At 42.3% G+C, this 20,462-nt stretch overlaps 1 protein-coding gene across 1 annotated transcript in view; it reads right to left on the reverse strand.

Moving 5' to 3' along the window:
• SPECC1 (sperm antigen with calponin homology and coiled-coil domains 1) overlaps nucleotides 1-20,462 on the reverse strand; it is a 354,946-nt gene that overhangs the window by 261,119 nt on the left and 73,365 nt on the right. Inside the window, exon 2 of the mRNA XM_036767682.1 lies at nucleotides 6,361-6,538. Within this exon, the coding sequence (XP_036623577.1) occupies nucleotides 6,361-6,507 (147 nt within the window). The 5' untranslated portion in view covers nucleotides 6,508-6,538. The remainder of the gene's footprint in view (nucleotides 1-6,360; nucleotides 6,539-20,462) is intronic.

The following is a 20,462-nucleotide window of genomic DNA, read 5'->3' on the forward strand; positions in this document are numbered from 1 at the left end:
CTAGGATTTCTGTGGTGACCAAGGAAACAGGGAATTGTGGGATTGATGGAAAGAAATACAAGGCAACGTGAGAAAATGCATCAGGCTGGGAAAAACCAGATTGGTCACTAACTCACTATGTGACCCTTGGGCAAACAACACGGCCTGCCCATCTCCTCTTCTGTAAAATGAGGGGGCTGGACAAGAGCATCCTTGTGGTGCTGTCCAGCTCTGTGTGCTAAGCAGCGGGACACAGGGGCTTATACTAAGCCAGACCCCTAGTGACCCCCTTGTAATGACGCAGCTTTGAAGAATGCAGCTGTTACCCACCAGCAGTGACTTCAGAGGGGATCTGCCCTATCTTAAGAGGGGGTGGAGGGAGAGAGTGCAGCTTGTTCTAAAAAAGAGGGCCATGGTCAGCCCAAACTGGCTCCTTGCCTGGGGAATACTGCCAGATTTATTAGACCAGAAGTGAGTCTTTGTGAACAAAGACATTAATAGGCATCAATTGGTGACCTCAAATGCATTTCACTGCAAAACTGTCCCCTGGTATCACCAGAAAAGGAAGGCTGCCATCTGCTAAATCTAAGAGCCACAAATCTAAAATTCCTTTTCTCTTTTAAGCTTGGCCTCTACACATAAATGTGGCCATTCTTGGATCATCCAGGACAGGTATCATGCCTGGATTAATAGAGTAGTGGAGAGCCACTGTGCTGGAACCCACTTCTTGGGGCTTCTGACCTGGCTCTTCCTCTTCAAGCCTTCTGGCTCCATCCACCTGGAGGTGCCAGCAGCCAAGTGAAAAAACAGCTGCTGGTGGTCAGTGCTGCTTGAATTCTCTAGTCCACACTCCAGACACCTCATGCTGGGACAGGGGTGGAGCCTCGCTCCCCGAACACCACAGGAAGTGGGTGAGAGCAATGAGGCACATCCGATTGTGGAGGCTGAATGGTCCCTGGAGAGCTCCTCATATAAAGAAGGGAAATGGACTGCCTGACATCAGGGAATTCCAGATGCATGATCACAAACAAAACGCTTCTGTTCCTACTTTCAAAGGCAAATGTTCCCATTTTCTGATGTCATAAAAACGAGCAAGGAGAGTGGATTTAATCTGAAAGCTGAGGGAGTGTTGGACAGCGCTTAATTGCTTAATTAGTGGTAAGTGCCCCAGACTAAATAGCAGGCAGAAGTGCTGGGGCACAGAGGGAGGGCCGCTGGACTGGGAGGCAGGAGACCTGGGTTCTTATGTTAGTTTTAGCATGAATCTGATGTGTGACCTTGGACAAGTCACTTCTCAGGGTCTCAGTTTCCTTGTAAGTCCCTTCCAGCTCTGACATTCTATGTTCTAAGGCCCTTCCCTGATCCTGACAGCCTTCCTCTGGGCCAGGCACTTCCCTCAGTCTCCTCTTCTATAAAATGAGGGGGTTGGACTAGATGGCCTCTGGAGTCCTTTCTAAATTCTAGAGCTGTGATTCTGTGATTCAATGGGCTTAAGTTTTCTGTTTTAAGGCATCCCAGAAAAGTGGATAGACAACCATGGACAACAGCCATTTGGTCTAGCCCTCTCATTTCTAGATGATGCAATCATGACTCAGGGTTAGGTGACTTATCCAGGGTCACGCAGAGGATTAGTGTCAGAGGGAGGACTTGAACCTAGGTCCCCTGACCCTTGGGCCAAGTGTTCCTTCCACCCACTTTTTCTACCAACCCCCTTACCCAATACTCCAGGGTTCCACTCTCTCTTCACCTGATCTGAATGATTTCACTCATTCTTGCCATTAGGGACACATTTGATCATTTTAGCTTTCTGGCCTTCCTCAATAGGTGTACGACACTGCACATAAACAACAAATACACATGTCTTATCCCTTGTGCTTCTCTCTAATGCTCTGTCTCATACATTAGCTGCCTATAAGCCTCCCGAGGGCAGGGAATATATCTTCTTTCTCTGAAGAAGGAATTTCCCTGTCTTTCAGGGGCTCTGTAAGTCAGGGCTCTGCTCAGTTCTAGGAAAAAGAGGTAACTGACTCACAGGGGGATACTAATTTGGCCTTCATTTTTCTTATGATAAGAGAGGTCTGAACACAGGCTCCTAAAAGGAAAACCCTTTGAAAGAGGAAAAAACATATCCTGAAAAACAATCATACACAATTACCTTATGAAGTAGTCTTCATGGTAGAAAATAATTTAATATGTTTATATTCCTTCTAATTAAAGTTAAAATGTTTTATTCATTCATTGCCATTTTCTTTATCTTTGTCACAGAAGGATCAACATGGGATGAGAAACGTGGGATGGAACTAAGAGAACAGACAGGCCACAGGTTATAGAGAAGCCAGATCCGGGGAGCAGGAGATTTGGGGGAGATGTATAATCTATAGTCAGACCAAGACTGAAACTTGTTCATATCACCGTATCAATTAAACAAAACTATTAAACAATTAAAATGAAACAAAATTATCAAAATAAACAATTGCTTATTTCCAACTCCTATTTCTCCTCTCAGTCACTCTAACCCAACAACCCAGGGAGCATTTATTAAGTGCCTACTGTATGCCAGGTAAAACCTCTTGATCTCAACCCCACTCTCTCCTCCTTTACTCCATTCTGAGTAAGGAGATGGCTTTTCTCTTCACCAAGGCCAGTTCTTTGATCCCATCATCCCCTCCTGTCTTTCTCAGTTGGATTGCCCTTATAAACATCTTCCACTCTAATCTTCAATCTCTACTTACTAATTGGTTCCTTCTCTGCTGCATGCAAACATATCCTATCTCCTCCATCCTGAAAAAACCCCTTCATTATACCCTGCTCCCCTCGAGATATTGTTCTATATTTCTCCTTCTCTCTGCCGAATTTCTGGGGTGGGAGGAAGCTGTGTATGCTGCTGCCTTCTCTTTCTTCCATTCCTCAATCCTTTCCAGTATGGCTTCCAACCTCATCACTCAATTGAAATTGCTCTTTCCACCATTGTCAGTGATCTCTTAATTGCCAATTCCAATGATCTTTTCTTAATCCTTATCTTCCTCTACCTCTCTGCAGCATGTACCATTCGTGGCCACCTTCTTCCTCCTGGATATTCTCTCTTCTGTGGGTTTTTATAACGTAGCTCTCTCTCTCTCTCTGTCTCTCTCTCTCTCCCTCTGTCTCTCTCTCTCTCTCTCTCTCTCTCTCTCTCTCCCTCTCTGTCTCTCTCTCTCTCTCCCCCTCTCCCTCTCTCTCTCTCCTTCTTCTCCCACCTCTCTAACCAAGCCTCCTCAGTCTCCTTTGCTAAACCATTATCCATAGCATACATACTCCCTGATGGTAGAAATTAATGATTCAATTCTATTGAGAAATACCTTAAAAACATGCTATAGAACATGCTATAGAAACAGATCTGTATACATGTATGTACCTTGGTCAAGCTGAAGCTTTGATAATGTTCAATAAACATTTTTATTTCTTCACTGTTTTTTTAAGCTACTGGGCACCTGCATGGGAAAGTTTATAAAAGGGAACCATTTAAATAGTTCACAAATGAAAAGGAAATAAGATATCCCTTCTTTCTCCATGGAGCCTTTCTGTATGGAGGCAGATCTGTTTGTTGGATTCACTAAACTATTTTTCTCTCTTTTAAAAAAATCTTGTGTCTGGTGGCCCGATGGGTAGAGAAGGGACAAAGGATAGATTTGGATATAAAATTGATGTCAGAACAAAAGATGTCAATAAAATGGATTGGTTTGGTTTAGGACTGGATGTATGATCCACTGGTGTAAGGAGCTGCCAGTGTAGAAACTCCCTCTCCCAATGTATATCATCAACTATCCTGTAGTCTGAAGAGAATTTCCAAAGGCACCAAGATTTAAGTGACCTGCTCAGGGTTGCGCAGCCAGTATGGCTCAGAAGACTTGAACTTGGGTCTTCTTGACTCCAAGGATGGTTCCCTATCCACTACACTAGTCTACTTCTCATCAATAAAGATATGACTATGCGGAGGTTCTCTAAGATATTAAATTCTGAGTTCTAAAACCACTGCTCACAATACAACATGGACTTTACTATTCAGGGATATGCCAGAATCTGGTTAGAATCTTTCATAAATAGTTAATACTTGAGACAAGGCTCTAGAAAATTACCCTGGCTGGAGGGCTGTTCAGCTAAAAATTCTGGTCTGGCTCCAGTGTCTTGGTCTTCCTTTCTATCTCTCTCATGTTTTCTTTCTGATTGTGAAGGAGAAATGACCTGGATATCTCCTTCTGCACACTTGTCACCTAGGAGTAGCATTTTGACACACAAAAAGGTTCAAGTGACACTCACAGGCCATTGGCCCAAGTTGCAAATGGTCTTAATGTGTCTCCTCTTTACTTCACTCATTCTCTCTACTTCTTCTACCATTCCTTCCAGAAAAGAGGAGTGACAGTCTGATCTCTCCATTTAGGTAGATAGGAAGAGAGAAATAGCTAGCTAGCTAGCTAGATGGATGTATGGATAGATGGATAGATAGGTGGATAGATGGTTGGATAGATGGATGATAGATTGATGGATGAATGGATAGATAGATGGATGGATAGACAGATGGATATATGGACAGGTAAATGATTGATGCCTGGATGGATAGATGGATAGATAGAGTGTTTATTAAGCACTTACTATATTCCAGGCACTTAATGCTAAGTGCCAGGGATGCAAATAAAAACAAAAGACATTCCTCGCTCCCAACGAGTTACACTCTCTTCTCTTCGTTTTTGAGTACACAGAAATCTCTCTTCTTGCTTTTCCTTCTCCTCTCCCTTCTCTTCTCCTTCTTTATCCACTATCCCTGTTTATCTCTCTTCCCTCTCTCCCAAAGGGGCTGATGAGAGGCTAGGGGTGGAGAAAGGGATATTATGATGACAGATGGAGATGGGATGGTCAGGGATATTGATGGGGGGAATGTTCTGTGTTTTCTTCCTATGTTAAGTCTTACTATACAAAATACTGAGCAGGATTAATGAGCAGTCCCAGCCTTTAGTGCATTCATTTGCTTTACTCTGGCTCTTTCCTCTATAATGAATTCCCAGGACAGGCACTTCTACAGACAGTGAGTCAGGACACCACTCCTCAGGGACTCACTGTCCCTTATGGCTAGACATGTTATTGTATTCTAGACATGTTATTGTTTTCAAGTGCTTAAACTGCCTTTTAATTTACATTAAATTCAGGGCATCTATTTTTTTGAGGGAGACCATGTCTCTTTAGCTCACCTAGGCTGGAAGTGCAGCAGCCACCAACAGGCCCACTATCGATAGGCACATGTTTTCCAGTTCCACCCTAAATTCTTAGGCAGGCTGGTGGCTTTCCACTTCCAGGGTATCATATCATCACTACAAGACTTATTGTAGACATTCAATTAGTTTTAAGTAAAGCATATAGTTGGCACTTAATAAATGCTTCAATTAAACTGAACTCCTTTAACAGATTGCATTCATAAGCTGATTTAGTCAAAAAGGGAAAATAAAAAGATGATCTGGCACATAACCTTCTAATGATGCGCTTCTCTGAACTTAATTAAGTTGAGCCTCAGACAAGAGACATAGAGCCTGCTGCTAGGCCTACATTCAAAGCCTTTCCAGCTTGGTAGACCCTGCTAGTGCTAGTAGGTTCTTCCAGAGTATAGAGTCACCTACACACCATAATGAAACATAGGGGTAGGATTTTTGCAGGAGTTGTAAGCTTTTATGTACATCTTACAGGCTCCCTTTCCGAAGTATCTCTAGAGTTAGTAATACTGTAAACAAGTTCACACAACCTCTTTTCTCATATTTCCTTTACATTCTTGTTAGAAGATAAGGTCTTTGTCAGCAGAGAATGCTTCATTTTTGTCTCTGCATGCCTAGAGACTGAAGAAGTGTCTTACTGAAAAGACAGGCACTGGGTGATTAATCTGGCTGCAACTGAAGAAGCGATTTACTATTATATGTTGTAGTCCACACAGGAAGAAAGGTTACCCAAGCTAACAAAAGCACAGACATTTGGGATATTGGGGGGATGACTGTTCTCCCTCTTCCTCCCTATCCATACACTGCCACCCTTCCCCTCCTGGCGAGTAGGATTGTTCCACTGTATCCCTGGCCTAGTAGCAGATGTTTAATAAATGCTTGTTGATCAATTGATAGACTGTAAGTTCTCTGAAGGCAGGGATTGTTTCATTCATTGCCCCTGCATTCCTAACACCTAGCACAGTGTCTGATACATAGTAGGTGCTCGATGTCTGTTGGTCGATTCCCCTGCAGTCGGATCAGCCTGCCTATACATGCTCACTTACATTATCCGGGCAGAAGAGTAGCTACCCCCATCCTTCACCCTAGGTAATATTCAAAATTATCACCAAAACTTGGCATGTGCTTTAAAAAAAATCACTACCTTACTGAGTCTTGACTCAAAAGCGAGTGATGTAGAAGATTTGGAAGTCTTCATGCCGGACGTAGCTGGAGTGAGGGGACGACCCCGCTCAATCCCATGAGTCCCTTGCTTTACTGTTATGTTCCAGGGTTTGGCGACACTCTTCATTGTTCTAGGGGGTCCGACTTCCTAGAGGAGGCTGGAGCAGAAAGAGAAAATAAATGAAATAAAAAATTGTGTTTTCATCATCCTGAACTAAAGCAGTGTCTTAATTAAGAGGGTATGTGTGAGAATATCAGCGCATGCGTTACTTGCCATCACTAAGCCTTCTTGTGGTCGTTATGAGGACCTAGCCCTCAGATTTAGCTGAAAATAGAACATTCCTTCTCTAAGATCAACAAGGGATCTTGAGACCAAACTGGATGTACTGAGCAAGAGGTCACGTTTTCTAAATTCCACACAAAATCCTCTCTTCTCTAAAAGAAGCATCTCTTTTCACTAAACTTAATTTTCTGAATTTCTTTCCATTGGAAGTGCAAGGGCTTCTGGGACAGGGTCATCTAATACCACATTTACATCAGCCAGCTCTTCTAGTGCAGGTTGGCTCAAGTCAAGGCCATGAGCATAGTGGGGGAAGTGGGGTGGATGGGTCTATCTTCTCTATCTCCAGAGACAGAATCTGAACATTTCAAGTCAATTTAATACACAAAAGCCAATTGGCCAAAATCTGATTTTGTGAAATGATCACAAAAACACAAGGTTAGCTTTTCCAACCCTCTTTTCCAAGGCTTGTTGTTCCAGGGTTTTTTGAGAACATTTTTTACATAATGACTAAACCATACTCTGTGCTTAGATACATTTGGTCACACCCAACAACAGCAGCCTTTAGCACTAAAATTTAATGAGGTTATGCAAAGAAGCCTAAGACAGAATAGTGAGGGGAGGGGAATCAACATGGGAACGGGGACAGGGAATGGCTAAGCCAGTTGTGGCACATGAATGTCACGGAATATTACTATGCTGTAGAAACAAGGAATAGGAAGAAGTTAGAGAAATCTGAAAAGACTTTTATGAAAAAACTGATGCAGAATGAAGCAAGCAGAACCAGGCAAAAATACACACTGGTGACAATGAAAAATGGAAAGAAAGAACAACAAAATCCCAAACACTTTGTAATTATAATGACCATGCTTTACCTTGAAGAAGGAATGAGAAAGTGAACTTTCCCCCTTTTTGACAGAGGTGGGGGACCATGGGTGGGGAACACTGCATATATGATGTCTTGATTAGTTTTATTATTCTGTTAAAAAAGATGACTCATGGTGCGGGGAGGGGGTGAGCAAAGGAAAGGTGTGGAGGGTTTGGAGGGGGAAAGTAGAAAAGCTCATTGGGTTCTAGTCACAACTCTGAACCTAACCAACTGTATGGTCTTGGGGAAATTACTTGCTGTCATTATGAAATGAAGATGCAGAGTGGTTATTACTGGTAACCCCCTTCCATCTAACACTCTAAGGTTTACAAGATGCTTTCCTCACAACAGTCTTGAGAGGTTGGAAGAGCGTCATTAGCCCCATTTGACAGATGTGGAAAATGAGACGCGGAGAGCAGACGTGATCTGCCCATGGCCTCAAAGCTAACCAACACTGGAGTCATCATCTCAAAGGACAATGGAAAGGAGTGGGGGTGGGGAAGGGGAGCATCCGGCTTCCAATCTCAGACCTGGAGCTCCTGGCTTAGGTGTCCTTGGGCAGATCACTTCCTCCCCCTCCCCTAGGCTTCAGCTTCCCCCTCTGTAAAAAGGAGAGGGCTGGTCTAAATCACAGGGTCACAGATCCGGACCTGGGAGGGAGCTCAGTCCAATTCCCTCATTTTAAAGAGGAGGATACACAGTCCCAGAGAAGTTGCCCAGAGGATTTGCCAAGTGGTGAGACTTCCTGACTCCAAGGCACTGTACCACACTGCTTCTCATCACTTGTTTTAGAGATGAGAAAACTGAGTCTCATAGTGGTTAAGTAACTTGCCTCAGGTTATAAATGTAGACACATGCACACATATATGTATGTATATGTGTGTACATATAGATGCCTTCGGTTTACGCATTAGTGTATCAATAAGTACTTATTAAGCACCTGCTGTGTGTCGAGATCTGGGCTAAGTGCTGGAGATACAAAGACAAAAGTGTAACAGTCCCTGCCTTCAAAAGGCTTCCATTCTACTAAGGGCGGCAATATGTACACATAAGCACATACCACATATACAAAGCCTGTAATGTTAGCTAGCATTCACACGGCGCTTGAAGGTTGGCAAAGCACTTTACAAATATTACCTCATTTGATCATCACTACCACCTGGGAGGTAGGTGCTCTTATTACCTGAATTTTACTAATGGGTAAATTAAAACATACAATAGCAGACAGTATGTTAGAGTGGAAAGCATTTAGCATTTGGTGATGGAGGAACTGAGTTCAAATTCCATCCCTGCTGTTTACTACCTGGATGACTTTGCGTAATTCCTCTGTGCCTCAGTTTCCTGATGGGGTGGGACTAGATGGTCCATTCCAGCTCTACGTTCAGGATTCTCGAATCCACTGAATACAGTCATCCTCACTGCCGATGGATGGGCGTTTGGGGGGAGCCATTCTCTTGCTCTAAAAGGATCTTGACCTGGCTGCCATCAGCCCCTTACCATCCCTCAGCCTTCCTTAGCCGCACCAAGACCATCTGGTTCATGTGCATCAACCCTCCCTCCCCCACCCCAACCACCACTGGGAAAAAACAACTGTTGATTTCCTCCCCTCCCCTATCATACTGACAGCACCTTCTATGCTATTGGCTCACATTTCTCTTGAGCACTCTCAGGCTGGCCTGACCATGGGATGGATGGAAGCAGCTGGGCCTCCTGGGCAAGATCAGTCCAGCTCAGATTCCTGTTTGGACTTGACTTGTATCTGCAAGCCAGTGGCCAAGCATTCCTGCAGACTCCACCAGTTTGGCAGAGTCTCTTGTCTGATGACCATGTTGTCTGCCTGAGCATTGGCCCTTCGGGCTAAGGATCCACCTGGACCTCCCTCTAGTCATCAGGGGCAGAAATGCTCTTTTTGAGCTCCCCCGGAAAAAGGGATCCTGAAGCAGCAGCAGCATCAGAGGAAGGAGGATGAGAGGTGGAACTTTCTCAGTTTATTTCAAAGAATTATCCCCAGTGAACCAAAACCAAGAGGAGTAACGGTGCCTGCTTCTGGGGTGTAGAGAGGAAGCATGGTACAAAGAAAGGAGAACCACCTCTGGAGCAGAGGACATGGGTTCAAATCCACCTTGTGCTCATTGGGCATCTCATTGGGCACTTCCCTTCCCTTCTCCTGGCCTCAGTTTCCTCATCTGTAAAATGATGCGGGGAGAGGCAGGCCAGAGGGCCTCTGAGACCCTTCTCTCAAGTGTAGATCTATGATGCTGAGATCCCATTAGTCACCTGAACCTTGGGGCTTCTTTCTCTGCAGGCTTCCAGAAAGCAAAGAAGGAACTTAAGTCATGTCTAGGTTTGTTCTGCATTCTGATGCTCCAGAAGTTTTCAGTTTGACAATGGTTTCAGTGACAGCATTTGAAGAACTGCTCTTTTTATACCAGTAATCCCACTGGGGACTCCCAGTATGGGAGAGTGAACCCCATGGTCTGCCCTAGTCACCAGAGTCTTCCTCAGGAGACATGAAGTGCAACTGAGGAAGACCTGGGTTCGAGCCCTGCTTCTGGCATAAACCAGCTTTGTGACCACAGATAAGGCATTTAACCTCTCTATAACTCTCTGAGGGGCAGCTAGATGGTGCCACGAATAGAACCCCAGGCCTAGAGTGAGGAAGGCCTGAGTTCAAATACGGCCTCAGACACTTACTAGCTGTGTGACCCTGGGCAAGTCACTTAACCCTTTGTGCCTCAGTTTACTCATCTGTCAAATGAGCTGGAGAAGGAAATGGCAAACCACCCCAGTGTCTGCCAAGAAAACCCCAAATGCAGTCACAGAGTCAGACACGACTGAACAACAACGACTCTCTGAGACTTTAAGTTACAGGCAAGTTTCTGGAATTCCTAAACTGATCACTATGAATTCCCTAAAATCACAAGAACAGACCAAAAACAAAAAGCAAACAACTCCCCCCCAATATCCTCCTTAGAAGGGTGCTCATTAAAGACTTACAGGACACGTATCTTAGAGTCAATGATTTCATCAGATCTTTTGCTGAAAACACTCACTCCCTAATAAATCAATCAGCAAGCAGTTATTAAGCACTTTCTGTATACTGTATGCTGGGGCCAGAAAGACAAAACTTTAAAGTCCCTGCCGTTGGGAAACTTCTATTCTACTGAGATGAAGGTGAGTACGAAGACTTACAAAAAATAAACACAAACCAACTGGGGATGGGGGAGTCCTAACAACGAGGCAATCCAGGAAGTTTTCTTGAAGGAGGTGGCATTTAAACCGAGCTTTGAAGGGTGGTGGGGGCTCCAAAAAGCACATGTGAGGAGTAAAAGCATTCTTGGTATGGGAATGTTTACACATGCAAATATTGGGATGGGGGGAGGTGTTCGACAGATAACAGGGACCACAGATTTATGAAGGGGAGGTAGATAAATGGAATAACTGTTTAACTAGGAAGTAGTTTTACAGACCAGCTACTAACCGATGCTATTAGGGAGTGCACAGAATGTCAGGCCTGGAGTCAGGAAGGTCTGAGTTCAAATCTGATTTCAGACACTTACTAGCTGTGTGACTCTGGGGCAAGTCACTTAACCCTGCTTGCCTCAGTTTCCTCACTTATAAAACAGGGCTAATAATAGCACTAGGGTTATTGCCAGGATCAAATAAGATATTTGTAAAGCATCTAGCACAGTGCTTGACACACAGTAGGTACTATATAAATGTTATCTTTATTAGTTAGTATATTTCTTAATGCCACTCATTCTCTAATTTGTCTTCTTGATCTCTGCCACAATTCAGTCCACTTTGATCAAGAAGTCAGCCATCACGAACCACAGCACTAAGCATAGTTCCTGGTGCATAGTAGGTGCTTAATAAATGCCTGTTGACTTTACTTCATTTGACTTTACCTCTCTGGGGTTCCTTTTCCACCTCTGTAAAATGAGGAGATTGGGTTAGATGGAGCCAGCTGTGGATCTCTTCCCTCTAAGCTCAGTATTCCTTCTACTACAAAGAGCTGACATTCATCCTTGCTGCCTTGGTCAACCCTTCAAAGTGGTTCTTCTCCAGGAAGAGGTCATGGAGTTGACGTGAGATGGGTTTTTGTTGTTCTGTTGTCATTGTTCGTCAGACCTGTGATTTCATCATGGTAGGGGACTTCAGTAAGGAAATTCCCTCAACTTCTCTACAGAGATGATGAAAAGGTGATTTAACATCTATGCTAGGAATCAAAATCAGTCATTAAAATGAGAGTTTGGCTGCCTTTTTGCACTCTTTTCATTGACATTAAATTGTAGTCACTATGTCTTTTGTTCTCCTGGTTCTGCTCACTTCACTCTGCTTCTGTTCATGTGAGTCTTTCTAGGCTTCTCTGAATTCCTCCTCTTGGTCACTTTTTTTTTTTTACCATGTAATAGACTTCACTACGTGAAGACTCAACTTCCTGAGTTCAAGTCTGGCCTAGGACACTTACTAGCTATATGACCCTAGGCAAATCATTTAACCCTGTCTGCCTCAGTTTCTTCATCTGTAAAATGAACTGGAGAAGGAAATGTCAAACCACTTCAGTATCTTTGCCAAGAAAACCCAAATGGGGTCATGAAGAGTTGGGAATGACTGAAAATGACTGAACAACAACAAAAATCAACTTTCAGCCGCCTACAGAACCCATAGCAAAAAAAAAAAAAAATCCAGCATCATGCCAGACCCCATCCCTGTAGGTAGCTATGTGGGTTGGCAGAGATGCCTGGAAGTCTCAAGCACATCTTTTAAAATGTCTATCATTTCTAGCTGGGTGCCAGAATGGAGATAATGTCAAATACTTCAATGGGTCTGTGATCTCATCAGCTTAGGCATTCCTTCCCACAATGTAGATGCTAACCTATAATTGGATGCGTTTTGTGAAAATTATCCAAGGTATAAAACAATGACAGCTTTTAACATCTACCACATTTAATGAGGAAGAAAAAATAATAGCTCACATTTATAGAGTACTCTAAGGTTTACAAAGCATTTTACATATATTATCTCATTGGAGCCTCATGCAAGAATGTGATGTAAACAGCACAATGTTTATTAGCCTCATTTTGCAGGCGGGGAAGCTGAGGCTCAAAGAGATAAAGTGATTCACCCACAGTCCCACAGCTAGTCAGTGTCAAAGAAAGGGATTCAAACCCTGGACTTTTAACTCTGATTCCACCATTTTGTCTGCACTGCCTCTCAGAAAAGGGAGCAGATATCTGATGGAGCAGATAGGTGGTACGGTATGGATATAGAATATGGAACACTGGGCCTGCAGTCAGGAAAACCTGAGTTCAAATCCAGCCTCTGACACTGTGTGACCCTGGGTAAGTCACTTCACCCTGTTTACCTCAGTTTCCTCATCCATAAAATGAGCCAGGCAAGGAAATGGGAAGTCATTACAGTATCTTTGCCAAGAAAATGCCAAATGGGGTCACGAAGAATTGGACAGGACTGAAATGACCGAACAACAACGTCTTATGGGGATGGCCTGGAGCCTCAGAGCACTAGGGGCTAGGACTAAGTTCTATTATAAACTAGCAGTGGGAACCTAAGTCAAATTATTCTGCTTTCTGGTTTTGTTTTTTTTTTTTGGAGGGAAGAAGGCAGGGCAATTGGGGTTAAGTGACTTGCCCAAGATCACATAGCTAGTAAGTGTGTCAAGTGTCTGAGGCTGGATTTGAACTCAGGTCCTCTTGATTCCAAGGCCAGTGCTCTACTCATTACGCCACCTAGATGCCCCTATTCTGCTTTCTGAACCTCAGTTTTCCCACATGTGATAGGAGGCCTTTTGCATTCTGGAAAGCAATTATTAGAAGAAAGTGACTAAGAATGTCCATACCCTCTGACTCATTAGACCAAGAGCTCCTTGAGAGCAGGGATTGGCTTTTGCCTGACACATAGTAGGCACTTGATAAATGCTTTCTGACTGACCCAGAGACAGCTGTTAAGGCCATATCCCAAGGAGGTCAAATATAAAATGAAAGGTCCTGTATACAGCAATATATTTTAGCAGCAGTTTCTGTAGTGGCAAAATACTAGAAACAAACTGGATGCCCATCCTTGGGAATGTACTAAGTATTCTCAAAAATTGGGGGAAAAAAGCATACCACCAGATTCCTTTTATGAGACAAATATAGTCCTAATATCTAAACCAGGGAAGGATAATGTACAAAGGAAAATTATAGAGCTATGTCATAAATGAATATTGATTCAGAATATTTAAATAAATTCTTGTCAGACAGAGTACAGAAAGCATTCATTTGTAACCACATTAGATTTATTAATATAAATATTACAATAAATATTAATATAAATATTACAAAGATACAAGGATGGCTCAATGTTAGGAAATCAATAAATATAATAAATCATGTTAAAAATGAAAACATCCAAGTTCATATCATTGTCTCAAAAATGCAGAAAAAGCATCTGACAAAGTGCAACATTTATGCTAAAAAAAACCCCAAACTCTACAAAATGTAGGCATTGAGATACCTTTATAATATCATAAAAAGCATCTATCAGAACCAAAAGCAAACATCGTATGCAATGAGGATACCCTAGAATGTTTCTCGATAAACACCAAGTAAATCCATGATATCCACTTTCCCCATTATCGTTAGGTATAGTTTGGGAAATGCTAGTAATAACAATAAGTCAAGAGAAAGGCGAAGAGAAGATAAAACCATCCCTCCTTGTAGATATGATGGTTTACTTGGAAAATCCTAGAAAATCAGCAAAGATACTCATTGAAACAATTAATAGCTTCAGTAAGATTCCAGGTTACAAAGAAATACTCAAAAATCAATGACATTTCTATATAGTGATAACAAAATCCAAGGGATAATAACCAAAAGTAAAATCTCATTCAAATACCTATAAACTATACAATGTATGGGGATTAATCTATCAAAACAGACAAAAGATTTGTATAGATTCAATTGCAAAATGCTCCTTAAAGAAATAACTCAAAACAGTTGGAGGACTATTCATTCAGTGCTCATGGCTGGGCTGGGTTAACGTTTGGGGAATGGCTAAACAAGTTGTAGTACAAGAATGTAATGATATGTTCCTGTAACATAAGAAACAGTGAATGTGATTAACACAGAGAAATGTGGGAAGACTTATGTAATGCTGATTAAGAATGAAGCAGGAAGAACCAGGAAACAATATAAATAATGACTGCAACAGTGTAAATGGAAACCACAAAAATGAAATATCTCAAACTTCAGTTCAGCCTTCAGGCTATGAAATTATAATGACCAAGCGGGGCCCAAAGAAGAGCTAATGAGAAGGTATCTTCCTTCCTTCTCAACCTTGAGTGTGGAATATTGCATAAACTGTCAGGTTTTTTCACTGTGTTGGTTAATTTTTTCTAACTCCCCCCACCTTTTTTTATGATTTTTTCGAAGGATGGCTTATATCAATAACAATGTATTTTTTAAAAGAATTGACTGGGTTGGTTTAAGATGACCTCTAATGTTTACAAAAAGGGAAACTGATTGTTTTGCATAATTATACTGTGTTGCTTTGTTACAGAAGTGTTGTTTACTTGGGGACTGGGGTCATTGGGAGGTGACCAAAGTTTTAAAATCATTCTTTGCAGAACTACCAAAGTTTCCTCACTTGAGGTGGCCCAAAAACCGTCTGAAAAATTATTTTTTAAAAAGCGGCCTCCTATGAACGCCACTGGCACCCACATATCAAGACATCTGGAAGTTCGGAGAAACGCCTCCACCAAACTGGGATGATTTGCTGGAGAGCCAGGATGAATCACACAGGATAATAAGGGGAGGGTGGAAGGAGGACCCATGTCCCCAAGATTGCAGACCCTGGTGGAAGAATCCAAGGACATGCCAAGGTATAAAAAAGTATCCTTCCTGCAGACTGTGGCCCACGGCTCTGCCAGTCCTAACCATCCCTGGATTCCCAGCTCTGGGGACCAAATCTGTGACTCACAATAGAGAATTCTAACCCACTGGATAAACACAGCCTCATTTTTCAAACTGCATGGAAACTGTGTCTGAGTAAGAAAAGCTGCTAAAACTGGGAATTATTCAAAGAAAGTAACTAAAGGGGCCATATCCTTTGACCCAAAGATGTCACTGCTGGGCATATACCCCAAGGAGATCAGTGACAAAAGGACAGGTCTCAATATTCAAAGAAGCACTTATTGTGGTAGCAAAGAACTAGAAACATAGGAGACACCCGTAGACTGGGAGGACAGCTACACAAGCTGGAGAAGGAAATATTATTGTGCTATAAGAAAAATTAATATGGCAAATATGGAAAGGACAGAAAGACATATTTTAATAATAATTTTATTAATAATTTAATAGTTTTATTGATGTCTTTTTTACATCACCAGTTTCCTCCAGTATCCCTTCCTTTCCCCCTTCCAGAGAGCTATTCCATATAACAAATAACACTTTTTAAATTAAAAAAAATGAAAAAGAGGGAAAAAATATAGGTGTTGCAGCAGATAGAGTGCTGGGCCTATAGTCAGAAAGACCTGAGTTCAAATCCAATCTCAGACACTTACTAGCAGTGTGACCATGGGCAAATCACTTAACCTGTTTGCCTCAGTTTCCTCACCTGTAAAATGGGGGAATAATAATAGCACCTACCTCCCAGGGTTGTTGTGATAATCACGTAAGAAAATAATGGTAAAGTGCTTAGCATAGTACCTGGCACATAGTAAGCCCTCTATAAATGTTAGCAATGATTCTTGTTGTTATTAATTATGAGAAAATTTGTACAAATTGGTACAAAGTAAAGTAAGCAGAACCAGGAAAGTCATCTACACAATGCCTACAACAATGTACATGGAAGAAAGAGAGCTGAACGTTAGGTAATCAGAAGGATCAAATCTCTCCCCCTTTCTGGACCTCAGTTTCCCCATGGATGATATCCGCATTCTGGAAGACAATGATTAGAAGTAGATGGGAGGAGGAGTAGATAGGATAGAAGTGTTAGAAGTAGATAGGAGAAAATACACCGCCCTCCTTTTTGTGAGAGGTGGAGGATTATGGGTGTGTAACACTGTTATATCCTATTACACTCTCTTATACTACTATATTATACTGGTTAACTTTGCTGAACTTTGTTTTCTCTTTTTTATTGTTACAAGGAATGGCTCTGTGGATAGACGTGGGGAGAGGGACATATTTGGAAACATGCCAAATGTATCCATTTTAAACCTGTTAAAAAGTATTTGTTGCTCAGTCATGTACAATTCTTCATGGCCCCATTTTGGGGTTTTCTTGGCAAAGATGCTAGCTAGAGTAGTTTGCCTTTTCTTTCTCCAGCTTATTTTACAGATGAGGAAACTGAGGCAAATGGAGTTAAGTGACTTATCCAGGGTCACAAAGCTAATAAGCATCTGAGGCTGGATTTGAACTCAGGAAGGTAAGTCTTCCTGACTCCAGGACAGTGTCTGGGAACCACCTAACTGCCTCGTTAAAAGTATAGACAGAAAAAAAAATTAAAGCTGCCAAATTCTTCCTCCAATGTCCCATTATGGCATGAAGGTGACCCTGATTTATTTTAAGTCTATGCAGCAGAACATAGACTTTGACAAGTTCTACAAAGGTTGAACATGTTCTGAGCCCAGGCCTTGAACCAGCCCAGCCCAGCTAAGTTCTAAAAGGGTCTTCATCAGTTGGTCACCAAATGATGGATTTTTTTAGCCATGACAACTCAAGGTGCAGTTGTAGGGCCGGGGTCAGCATTAATTTATTCAGATGAAGTTACCAAAGAGGAGGCCGGAGAGATCCCAGATTCTCCCCACCCCATACCCCACTCCACACCCCTTTTCCTTTAAAAAAAAAAAGGAAACAGCAATATGTACACAGCTATCATTAAGAGCAGCAAACAGGCTCAGTAGTGAAAGCCACAGGACAAATGCTAAAAGCGTTATGTTTTTGGAGGATTAAGGTGTGTTGTCCTTGGCAGTGAGGTATTAGAACCCCCTGCTTTCCCCCCTACTTTTGTATAATGTACTGTAAGAGAAGCCTGTACATGCTAGAGGGGCTGGAGGAAGGCAGGCACACTCATATACTGTGGGCAAAGCTGGGAACTGGTTCAACTCATCTAGAAAACAGTTTGGTATTTAAGTTAACATTCTTCATTCTTGGGCTTAAGCCCAATTAATTAAATCAAAGCTGAGTAGCAGGAACCAGACAGACTGAACAGGACTGACCAACTGAGAGAGGGAACTCTCCTTGGACACAAAGCAATCCATTTGATTTGGGAAGATCAAGAATGAAAAATGAAAGGGAACTGAGGACAGATGGTAGAGTTCAACTATCATGAGAATCAGACACTGTTGTAAGCAAGCAGGCTCAGGCTGAAAATCCCTAACCCTCAAAGTTAAATACAGCAGTCAGTGTGGTTTTTGTCTGTTTGTTTGTTTTGTTTTGTAAATGCTTTTCTGTTATAATGGAAAGAGTGCTGGATTTGGAGTCAAAGAAGGACCTACCTCTGATGCTTAATACAAAATGAAGGGATTGGGCTAGAGGACCTCTGAGCTTCCTTCTATCTCTAAATCTGTGATCCCAAATTACAAATTCTGGCTTGGCAACCTACTCTCTCTGTGTGACCTCATGCAGGTGGTTTGCTTAACCTCTCTGGGCCTCAGTTTCCTCAAGTGAAAAATGGAAGGCTTGAACTAGATGACCTCAAAGATTCTATTATCTTACGATGATGTTTAGGCAGCTGCCTGGCTGCGTAAAGACATTTGACTAAGTGGAGAATTCGTAATATCAAATGAAGCTCTTGGTTCATTGAACTCAGCTTCCTTTTGGAAAGTGACTGATTAGAAAATGCCTACAAAACTAATACATTAACAGAGGATGGGCAAGAGAACAGTCAATGTCAAAGGCGATGTGAAAAGACAAGCAGAGTCATATGCTATGAGTGGAGTTATGAACTGGTCTAACCATTCTGGGAAAGAATTTGGAATGATGCTTAAAAAAAAAGGGACTAAGAGGTCTCTACCCTTTGGCCCAGAGATGGGCTAAAGAAATGTTAAAAATTGAAAGAAAAAGAAAAGAAAAAAAAAGGTTCCATGGAAATCCAAATATTCATAGCAGTGCTTTTTGCTGGAACAAAGAAACAGAAAAATAGTAGGTGCCCATCGATGGGGGAATGGCCAAACAAGTTATGGGAAGTGAATGTAATGGAGAATTATTACACTATAACAAAAGGTGACAATGAAGAATACAGAGAAACATGGGAAGACTGGTATGAACGGATGCAAAATGAAATGAGCAGAATAGGAAAACAACACACACAATGGCTCATTTGTCAATAATTGTTCAGGAAACCGGCAATGGGCTCATTAAAGGTCCAGCCTCAATCTACTGTAACATAGTAATAATAACTCTCTCAGTTATTATTATCTCACTCTCCTCAACTTTACTGTTGTTTTCCACACAGCCAGCTTTTACTGCTGATTTTCTAGCCCCATCATCTTGGATGCTCTTTTCCTCCCTGGGCTTCAGTGGTACTGTTTTACTGTTTGCTCTTGATTTTCCTCTCCTACCTGGATGACCACATCTTCTTCACTCATTCATAATCCTTCTCCCACCCTTTAAGAGTGAGTATCCCCCAAAGGCTCTGTCCTAGGACCTGTGCTCTTCTCTGTGAATACTCTTTCTTGATGATGTCATTCATTCCCATGGTTTCAATTATCACCTGTATACAGATGACTCCCAAATCTATTCATCCAGCCCTGATCTCTTCCCTGGCCTCCTAGTATCATATCTCTAATGGAATATCCTGCTTGTTAGCACTGCAGGTTGGACGGGTCCAAAATGGAACTCACTGCCTTACCCCTAAACCTACTGTTTCACCCAGCTCCCCTATTTCTCTTCATGGCATAACTGTCTGCCAAGTCACCCAGTCTTAAAATTAAAGCATCATCTCTGACTCTCCCTCTTCCTCACTTCTCCAATGCCCCCGTTTCCAATTAGGTACCAAGCCATCTCTCAAATCCATTCCTTCTCTTGATTCACTCTCCTGTCATCCTAGTTAAGACCATCATTCACCAATGCCCCCACCTGGGCCCTAGTAAACATCCTCCTATGTAGTGTCTCTCCTTCCAGTATCTCCCTTTTCTAACACATCCATTTCATAACCATGAAAATTATCTTCCTAATACAAAGCTCTACCCATCTCACTCCCTTACTCGAAAGCCTTCCATTGTGATCAGATAAAATAAAGACTGCCTACCCTGACATTTAAGACCAACCACAATCTCGCTCCAACCTGTCCTTATAGCCTTGCTGTTATTGTTCAGTCATTTCAGTCATGTCCAGTTCTCTGTGACCCCATTTGAGTTTTCTTGGCAAATGCTGGAGTGGTTTGCCATTTCCTTCTCCAGCTCATTTGACAGATGAAAACACCGAGGCAAACAGGGTGAAGTGACCTGCCCAGGGTCACACAGCTAGGAAGTATCTGAGGCCAGGCATTCCTGATGCCAGATCCACTGCTCTACCCACTGTGCCACCTAGGTGCCCTCCTTGTAGCTTTACTTTGCCATATTGCTCCCATTTTTGTACTCTATGTCCCAGCCATATCAGACTACCCTTTTTTAGACTTAAAGTGATTTTGTGATTCTGATTTTGTGCCTTTGGGCAGACTGTCTCCTGTGTCTTAAAGGTCCTCTTTTCTTTCCGATTCTTCTCTTCCTTCAAGGCTTAGCTGAGGTGCCACCTTTTCCATGAAGCCTTCCTAGATCTCCATCCTCAGATGTAAGTGTTTCCCCACCCTCTTCGATTTTCCTAGATTACTTTACCTTGACCTTTCTGTGCATCATGTTGGGTTGTATGTGATTGACATCTGTGTTATATGCCTTATTCTTTCTGGTGGAAAGTAAGCATCTTGAGGTCAGGAATTGTGTTATTTGATC

The sequence above is a fragment of the Trichosurus vulpecula genome, chromosome 7 (assembly GCF_011100635.1).
Source record: "Trichosurus vulpecula isolate mTriVul1 chromosome 7, mTriVul1.pri, whole genome shotgun sequence".
Lineage (NCBI taxonomy): Eukaryota > Metazoa > Chordata > Mammalia > Diprotodontia > Phalangeridae > Trichosurus > Trichosurus vulpecula.